The sequence below is a fragment of the Sinocyclocheilus anshuiensis genome, unplaced genomic scaffold (genome assembly GCF_001515605.1).
Source record: "Sinocyclocheilus anshuiensis isolate Anshui unplaced genomic scaffold, SAMN03320099.WGS_v1.1 scaffold569, whole genome shotgun sequence".
In the NCBI taxonomy this organism is placed as follows: Eukaryota; Metazoa; Chordata; class Actinopteri; order Cypriniformes; family Cyprinidae; genus Sinocyclocheilus; species Sinocyclocheilus anshuiensis.
The window spans coordinates 1,354,380-1,363,950 of record NW_015536511.1 but is presented as its reverse complement, the minus strand read 5'-3'; the positions used below and the strand labels follow the sequence as shown (position 1 = coordinate 1,363,950).

At 35.9% G+C, this 9,571-nt stretch overlaps 1 protein-coding gene across 3 annotated transcripts in view; it reads right to left on the bottom strand.

Annotated features, from left to right (window-relative positions):
* The window catches only part of cntn5 (contactin 5), a 377,750-nt gene that overhangs the window by 90,970 nt on the left and 277,209 nt on the right, over window positions 1-9,571 (bottom strand). For all 3 annotated transcript variants that reach the window (XM_016490714.1, XM_016490721.1, XM_016490730.1), the window contains 2 exons: window positions 7,684-7,786; window positions 2,323-2,504 (listed from right to left, as the gene is read on the bottom strand). In XM_016490714.1, the coding sequence (XP_016346200.1) occupies window positions 2,323-2,504; window positions 7,684-7,786 (285 nt within the window). The remainder of the gene's footprint in view (window positions 1-2,322; window positions 2,505-7,683; window positions 7,787-9,571) is intronic.

The following is a 9,571-nucleotide window of genomic DNA, read 5'->3' as shown; positions in this document are numbered from 1 at the left end:
CTCTTTTAGAGAACTACAGACCGGTTTCTCTTCTTCCTTTCACTGCAAAAACACTTGAACGAGCTGTGTTCAACCAAGTCTCTGCCTTTTTCACACAGCAAAACCTCCTCGACAGCAACCAGTCTGGTTTCAGAAGTGGACATTCAACCAAGACTGCCTTGCTCTCAGTTGTTGAAGCCCTAAGACTGGCAAGAGCGGATTCCAAATTTTCAATACTTATCTTGTTGGATCTGTCCGCTGCTTTTGACACGGTTAACCATCAGATCCTCAACCCTATTGGCAAAGGGCATCTCAGGAACTGCACTTCAGTGGTTTGAGTCTTACCTCTCAGATAGGTCCCACAAGGTATCTTGGAGAGGTGAGGTGTCCAAGCCGCAACATCTAACTACTGGGGTGCCTCAGGGCTCAGTTCATGGACCACTTGTCTTCTCTGTCTACATGGCATCACTAGGTTCTGTCATTCAGAAACATGGCTTTTCATATCACTGCTATGCTGATGACACTCAACTCTACCTCTCATCCCATCCTGATGATCCAACGATAGCTGCTCACATCTCTGCTTGTCTAACAGTCATTTCTTGCTGGATGAAGGACCATCACCTTCAACTCAACCTTGCCAAGATTGAACTGATTGTGGTTCCATCAAACCCATTGTTTCATCACAATTCATCACAAGTCCACGCTGACTTGCACTTTATGAATCACCAAGGACTATGGTTTCTGCTAAAAATCTTCTTTACTATTCTACTGAAGAAAAAAGTCACCTGCTACATCTTTCATGACCTGAGGGTGATGAAATTAAGAATTTTTTGGGGTGAACTATCCCTTTAACAGTTCTACTCTAAAATAGTACTAAAATAATTCAAGAAGAGCGGCAGGACATTACACACATGTACTGAACTAACAGAGTGAGCACAATTAAAGTATATTTGGACATTGTTGTGACGGATAAGACAAACAGCTGTTGTTTTGTCAAGCTTTGTTCAGCCAGACTGTGTGATAAATCATAGATCCCAGTGACAGTCATAAACCTCTTAAAACCAGGTTTTCATAAAATCACTGGGACACTGCATTCATCTTGTGGCCTACTGATACACTTACTTTTATGACATAACACACTTCATCTAAGTCACAAACCCTATCGAACGGATAAAGAGAGAGGAGTCTGCGAAAGATGAATGGAGGTCCCAGATGCACGTATCAGGCCTCTATGAAAGCTACGGTGGGTCAGGGGAAATATGTGGGTCAAAAAATATAGCATTTTCAGATACGCAAGCAAGAATAATGATAAAATAGCCTCTAAAATTTAATTGGACAAAAGTCTTCTGAGGACAGAGCCATTTTGTCCTCGCAAAACTTTGACAAAAATGTAAGATGGCCAACTTTGCTTAAATTTATACCTTCTGTCATAAAGGCCAGTCAGAATTATGCCAAAGAGAGTGAGTGTATGCCCAGTGGAATAATTTATGAAGGAACCTAATCAGAAATGGACCCAACGGATCCTGTTCCCACACTACTGCGACACATTACTTCAAAGCCTTTTTTACAAATAGCTCTTACATTTTTACATTTTCTGAAGAAAATGTGAGTAGTGCTCATCCACCTAAAACTAGGGTGTTCTGGGTGGCTGCAAAAGCATTGCTAAAGGATTTTGTGATGTGGATGGATGTTATAATAGAGCAGAGGTCTTCAACCCTGCTACTGGAGACCCACTGTACTGTAGCGTTTAGCTCCAACCCTAATTAAACCAACCTGAACCAGATAATCAAAGTCTTCAATAATGCTTGAAAATCATACATCAGTGTGGTGTGTTGAAGCAAATTGGAAAGAAACATTGTAGAATAGTCTGTCTTTAAGAGCAGGATCGAAGACCTCCACTATAGAACCCATCCTGAAGTTTCTATGATAGTCTGGTCCAGGGATCAGTATCTTAGATTTTTAAGGTTTGTTTAATTGGGAATACAGCTAAACTCTGCAGGACAGTGGCCTTCTAGAGCTGGAGTTGCCCATACCTGGTTAAATCTCTATATATTGCATCTTCAGAATCTCAAAGAAATAGCACATCTCCCCCAATAAGCCAGATGATTTGAATCATCATTCAAGTCCGTAAGATAAACTTGCCTTAGCTTTCACCATTATCAATCCCCCACTCGCTCATTTACATTTATTCATTTAGCAGACGCTTTTTGCCGCAACTTACAAATGAGTACAATGAAGTGATTCACACTACTCATTATGTTTCTCTTATTATAAATAACCTTAAAGAACTTTCCTTTTTAATGATCTGGTTGCACAGTTTTTTAGAAGCAAAGCTGTACTCACTGTAGACCTGGAGGTGTCCTCTGAACGCAGTGCCTCCTCTGGTGTTCTCAGCTTTACACTCATAACTCCCAGAATCCTCTAGCTGGATGTTGGGGATCTCGAGAACAGCTTGTGATTTGCGCAGACGGGCTTTTTTGGGGATGTTCCCACTCATCTTCCTCCAGGTGATAGTGGGGACAGGACTGAGAAAATAAAATATATATAAGAAATACATTTTTAAAGAGGTAATATGTCATTTTTTGATGCTCTAATAGTTTATTTTATCCCAGCTTATCCCAGTTTGTTTGAGAATATTAACTAGCGTGACTTTGGCTCAACCAATAGTGTGATTTTAGGGTGGGAGTATCTGTTTCTCTTTCCAACTGCAGCTGAGGGGAGCGTTCAGAAATCCTTTTTGAAAAGCTGTCATTATTTTTGCAATAGAGCCCTTTTTTCCCCGGAAATATTTGTAGCATTTATTTTCTCCACTAAAAAAGGAGTCAAACAGTGTCAAATAATTATTTGCTTTGATATGAACCACAACATTACAACCTTTGATTTGAAGCAAAATAAATAATAAAAAAAAAATATATGTTTTAATGTCAGAAAATTTTTTACAAGACTGTGCATTTAACATGTTTTATAACTGAATAAATCCAATGAAGTTAAAGACATAAATCAAACAAATCTGTTGTTCATTGCTTGTTATAAGTGTAAAAGCAATATAATTTAAGTTTTTGTAATATGTTTTAATGTCAGAAAATTTTTTACAAGACTGTGCATTTAACATGTTTTATAACTGAATAAATCCAATGAAATTAAAGACATAAATCAAACAAATCTGTTGTTCATTGCTTGTTATAAGTGTAAAAATACTTGAACTTGAACTAAAAGCAATATAATTTAAGTTTTTGTAAAATATTCAAACATACTTTTAGTTGATTGGATTAATTTGCAGTGCTTCATGGGAGTGGGCGTCACTGCTGATTACCAATGAATGCCAATACATTGGCAAGGTTTTAAAGGTAACAGCAACCTCTTTTATTGGTAGAGGAGTTCTTCAGGAGGTAGAGTATTTCCTTACCAGGAATTTGACTTTTACACACAATTTTATTTTTAAAAAAATGTTGAAATCACTGTGACTTGTGGCTTTTACTGAAGCATAAATCATCACCTAACAACATCATGAAACCCAGCTGTTGTGATCCAATCTATCTGGCGAAGCAGTGTAAACAGTATATACTATTAAAAAAAAAAACCTTTCTAAAAGCAATTCCTTTATCTCTGCCCAAAACGTGTATCTGCTAATTTGTAAAGCTGATACTGTGGTCTTTTTGAAAGTACGAAGAGGACAATCTGATATGGCCAGCTCTCTGTAAGTGGCTGTGTACTGGGTAACACAATAAACGTCTAGATAGCTGTGTAGATAAGCAGTATTTGTACTCTGCCATCCATCCCTATTTGTGGCTGTGGCGGGCGTGTGATATGACCTCCTAGGTGCGGCATCCGCGCATAGATAACCCGCTCTATCAGACACGATCAGCACTGCTACATAGTGTCAGCTCCATTTCACAGCTTTCCAATGATGGAAATGTGACGCCGAGGAAAACCAGCATCAATCATCCGCAGGGCCTTCGATAAAAACTTCACATTTCTGAGTCCTTTTGTCCCTCTACATCTGCATAAATTGTACAAGGAAATTTATCCACACAGAATTAAATTTCTGTCTTATCAGTTTATTAAATCACAATGGGTCTATAATAAAACTCATGGGGTCATTTAAGTTGTAAAATAAACATTTAGTCTTCAGTGATTTAATTTTGAAGTGTAATTTTAGATATCAAGTGCATTGCTAGATGTCTATATTATTTGTCTATCTCATATGATTACTAATCAAACAAAAAGTTCTGGTTTTGAATGTTGATCTTAAAAAAAGTACATGTAAATAAATTTCAAATGTCATATCTGATACATCATGCTCTTATGTCTCATAGTATGATACAGAAGAAACTGAGAAAAATATGCAATTTTGTGCAGTTGCTTATATATATTTGGCCAAAAAGTAAGATGAAATTCTGATTCCTTATAATAATTTATAACTGTATAAAATGCATATAAATATTAGTTGTCACTGTATATTTCCCAGTGATGTCTTAGTGATCATAACTTTTTATGATCAGAGCTCTGTGAATAATCAAGTAAACATATTTATATACAGTATATAAAGCCTGTAAAAGTTTGAGTAAAAGTATCAATTATTATTATTTTTTTTTCAAGGTTAATTTAATCAAGGTTAATTTAATTTTAAGGTTATTAAATTTTGAAATCAATGCAATTCATTCTAAAATACACAATAATTAGCATTCATATTGTTTGTATAACCCTGAAAATGTTCAAGAGTAAATCATTTGAATACAAAAAAAAAAAATCATAACAAAATATCTAACCATTATTTCTTAACTGGTGTGAGAATCATCCAGAAAGGTTATACCTTCAACAAAATGCCAGCATGCATGAAAGCGGCCTCCTTTGTAGCCCCGGTAACATTTTCGGCACCAGACCCATTGGCCATTATAAGCTGGCAGTTTGCCTTTGAAAGTGTACGGTACAATGCCGGCTCTGAAAAGCATCCCTACAGACATAGCCTTTTCCCTGCACACACTGCCAAGCCCTTAGTCGCCCTGACTGTTAGGTTGTCATACATGCTGAGTGACAGCATGCGACTAAAAGTAATTCTTAGTTCAGTTTAGTTCATTATGAGGAGTGGCATTTTCTAATAACGTGCACTGATAAATCATTTATTTGTGGGTAAGGGGGGCGAGGCCTAAAGTTCACCGGAGGATTCGCTATCGGCACTAAATGAGCTGTGAACGAACGGAAAGGCCATTGGTGAGATCTCAGTGATTTCTCCATTCACTGAGCAGCGAGCTAAGAGTCTGTAAAGTTTAATTGGACTAAGAGAGAAGCCAACAGGAATACATAGATTAATGTCTAGGTTTAAGTAATGACTTATTATTCTAATGTGGATAATTAATTGTAAACGACATTTCCTCACAAAGGGGTCCTTGAAGGCACTGTAAACAATTACTGGGCCCTTAGAACAGTTTGGCTTAGAAGGTGTTTGCGCTTGATAGGCTTTGCATTTGAATTATTCATTACAAATAACAAACGCAAATAAAATTACAGCACGATGACACTGGATTATGTATTTAAAATGCAGAATCGCACTTACTTTATGCAAAACGCCTTATCAGTTCTGTTAAGCTACAAACTGAGAATCCCAAAGAAAGTTCTACAGAATGTAACCTGACAATGACGAATAAAGCAGAAAATAACACAAACACAATGTTAACAAAATTAAAAGCAATTTAAAAAAATACAAATAAATCATTTAATTTCTCTGTATATGATTTTATTTTTTTTTATTTTAGCCTTTTTATTTTTTATAAGACAGTCAAAACAGAACAGTAATATATGGAGAGAGAACTGAATGACAAGCATCAAGGACTGAAAGAGGATATATTACTGTTATTATTATTACATTTGACAATCGGAAAGCACCAAAACCTTTAATTTTGAATATATATATATATGTATATATATATATGAACATATATATTATAAAGAGTTTTCTGTGAAATATTTTGCATGAAAAGTAATACCTCTGTGGTTCATATTTTGTTATATTAATGTACAATGATATCAAAAATCTCCCAAAAAACATTGAACTCAATCAACCACTCCATCCTCTAGACATCAACATCTGCATTCGCTGGTCACACTTTATTTTAAGGTCCAATTCTCGCTATTAACAAACCTTTATGACTTTTGCCTCCTAATAATAAACTCCTAATTTGCTGCTTATTAATACTTAGTAAACATTTAATTTCTCTGTATATGATTTTATTTTTTTTTATTTTAGCCTTTTTATTTTTTATAAGACAGTCAAAACAGAACAGTAATATATGGAGAGAGAACTGAATGACAAGCATCAAGGACTGAAAGAGGATATATTACTGTTATTATTATTACATTTGACAATCGGAAAGCACCAAAACCTTTAATTTTGAATATATATATATATATATATATATATATGAACATATATATTATAAAGAGTTTTCTGTGAAATATTTTGCATGAAAAGTAATACCTCTGTGGTTCATATTTTGTTATATTAATGTACAATGATATCAAAAATCTCCCAAAAAACATTGAACTCAATCAACCACTCCATCCTCTAGACATCAACATCTGCATTCGCTGGTCACACTTTATTTTAAGGTCCAATTCTCGCTATTAACAAACCTTTATGACTTTTGCCTCCTAATAATAAACTCCTAATTTGCTGCTTATTAATACTTAGTAAAGTAGTTGTTAAATTTAGGTATTGGGTAGGATTAGGGATGTAGAATATGGTCATGCAGAATAAGTACTAATAAACAGCTAATATGCTATTAATATGCATGCTAATAAACAACTAGTTAATAGTGAGAACTGGTCCCTATACTAAAGTGTTACCAATTCGCCTATATAATATCTAAGCAATCTGTTTTATTTCTATTTCTATATAATTCTAGAGAAACAGCCTTCATATAGCCTCATATATATGCTGTTAACTAAAAACAAACCCAAAGTTATGGCAGCTGTTTCTGCTTAAGAAAAAACAGAGAACGTTTTTTACATGATCTCTTTATGTTTAAGCGAGCAGCATGGCATGGCGAAGCACATCTTAAGCATGTATGGAAAAAAGCCTCCTCAGTCCATCAGTTAGAGTCAGTGCGCTGCGCTGACTGAATGTTAGAGTGCTTTTCTGCCTTCCGGCTGTGGGTCTGTACCGGCCACTTTCATTTCTCACTGTGCTATCCTTGACCATATGTGAACAGAACAGATATTAAAAGCATCCTCCAAACAATGGCATGTACAGACTCTCAAATCGCTCTCCTCCCTCGCAACCCCTGGCCCTCACCCTCTGCTGCCCCGTACAACTATTACGAGAATATACAGCTCCCAGGGGCCGAATCTCAGCGCTATTTCTACACCAATCACAGCGAAATTGCCACTATATCAGTTATGGCGCAGAGTTCAATACTTGTGGAGAGCTCATTTAACAGCAGAGCGGAGTTGGGAGTAAAAATAGCTATCCTCCTGGTACCATCTCATCTCTGGAGGACACATTCTGCTCTCTATTCTGAAAAGAAAGTGTTTTGACTGGTTAAATTGTTCGTAATTATGATTATTAATGATTCCAACAGCAAAAGAGGTGTTTCAAGGGAGCGACGGTGCATGTTCTGCCTTTGTGTGATAGAAAGGCACCTTCAGGTGGCGCAATGTCGGGAAGCCGTCTGGGTGGGGGTGGGCTGATTATGCCAACATACTTACTTCCCAAGGGCAAAGCACTCCAGCCTCACTGTGACGCCTTTGGCTGCCAGCACTGTCTGGGGAAAATGCGCTTCAATTTTGGGCTCGTACTCCCCCATCACTCCTAAAAAAATAAGACATGCACAAAGGTGAGTGTACATATAGTTTTCACCATATATTATGGGATGACTCTAAATGGAAGTTCAGCATGTGCTAATTCACATCCTTATGCTATACGCATTACAAAAAGGATGCATTTTGCTGTCAATGAAAAAAAAATACAATTTACAATATTAATTACAATTCAATTTAGCTTGTACATATTTTGTTTACTAAGAATACCAGTAATAGCAATACGTTTCACATAAAATATGATTCATTTAGCTGGTTTATGAGGTCGCAGGCTACATTTCCTACTATTCTCTGTAGCAGCGTAATGTTTTGAATACCACAGGCACCTGTCACATGCTATTTGTGTTTGCATGTAAACATTAGCATCTAGTTAAAATTTACCTTAAAATGCAATTACTTAACAGCTAATGTAAGCAGTGTTAGCCATCTTGCTAACTAGTGTCAGACTTTTACTGCATATGAATAAGTGCCTACTCCCAAATTGTATAGTATGTAGAAAATGGTGTGCCAAAAGAGTAATATCCCTGAATACCAACCAAGGCTCGGTGGAAAAAAAAAAAAAAGTGAATATGACGACATTTCTACAAAATGATTCTATTGTGCATCTTTTGCATTTTGCAACACGTATAAAGTGAAATGCCCAGTGAGTGGTGCTAAAAGCGTGTTCAGTTTTATCCAAAAAAGATAAACATGAATCTCGCAACGTTGGTCGTACATTGGTTGTTGTATGTATTGCATCAGTTTGAAAATGAAATGTCCAGTTAGTGGCACTAAAAACGTAATGCTATGATTATCAGTCTTATTAATAGCATTTTAAAATAATGAACCACCTAACCTTACTTGACCATAAACCCAAAGCAATTGTAAGATAACAGTGCATTTGCTATGCCATTTTACCTCGTTTCTTTAAACTTGTACCTGAGCGCTTCGCATTGCAAATGTTGCTATACCAGGTGAGCTACAGAGCATGTTTACTACGTTTTCCGTTTCTCCAAATGTTTTTTCTATTTGTGTCACTGATGGAGTTTTGGTTCCTTGCCGCTGTCGCCTCTGGCTTGCTTAGTTGGGGACACTTAATTTCCAGCGATATCGTCAACATGATTTCACAGATACTATTTGAACTGAACTGAGATGGACAATGACATCACTGAATCAATGATGAACTGACTTTAACTGAAAATTGAGTGTTTACTGTTTTGCATTATTACACACTATTTTTCCTATTTAATACTGTAAAGCTGATTTGACACAATCTGTAGTTAAAAGTGCTATATAAATACAGGTGACTTGACTTGACTTGACTACATCCAAAAAGAATAACAAATACATACGTTTATTATGTAATACATACGGTATGAATACATATGAAGCTGGCTTTATGATACAAGTTTAAAAATGTATTAGTTTATCATACTTTATGGTGTTTTGAGGTCATAACAGTATTGTGCAAGGTACCACATAAGATTAAGCCTTTATTATTCAATAATTTGCCCTGTAATACATTTCTGTGAAAGGGAAATACAAATAAATAAAATAATAAAATAAAAAAATGTTTGTGATTTACTACTGTTCATTTAAGCTGGAAACTGCAGTGAATTGTATGCATAGATAAATTTTTGGAGTTTTGCAAAAAAATGGGTAACACTTTACTTGAAGGGGTGTGCATAAGACTGACATGACACCTTCATAATCATGACATGACACATGTCATGAATATGAAGGAGGTTTTATGCATGTTTATGACAACTGTCATTAAGTGTCATTCGCTCAGTTATGT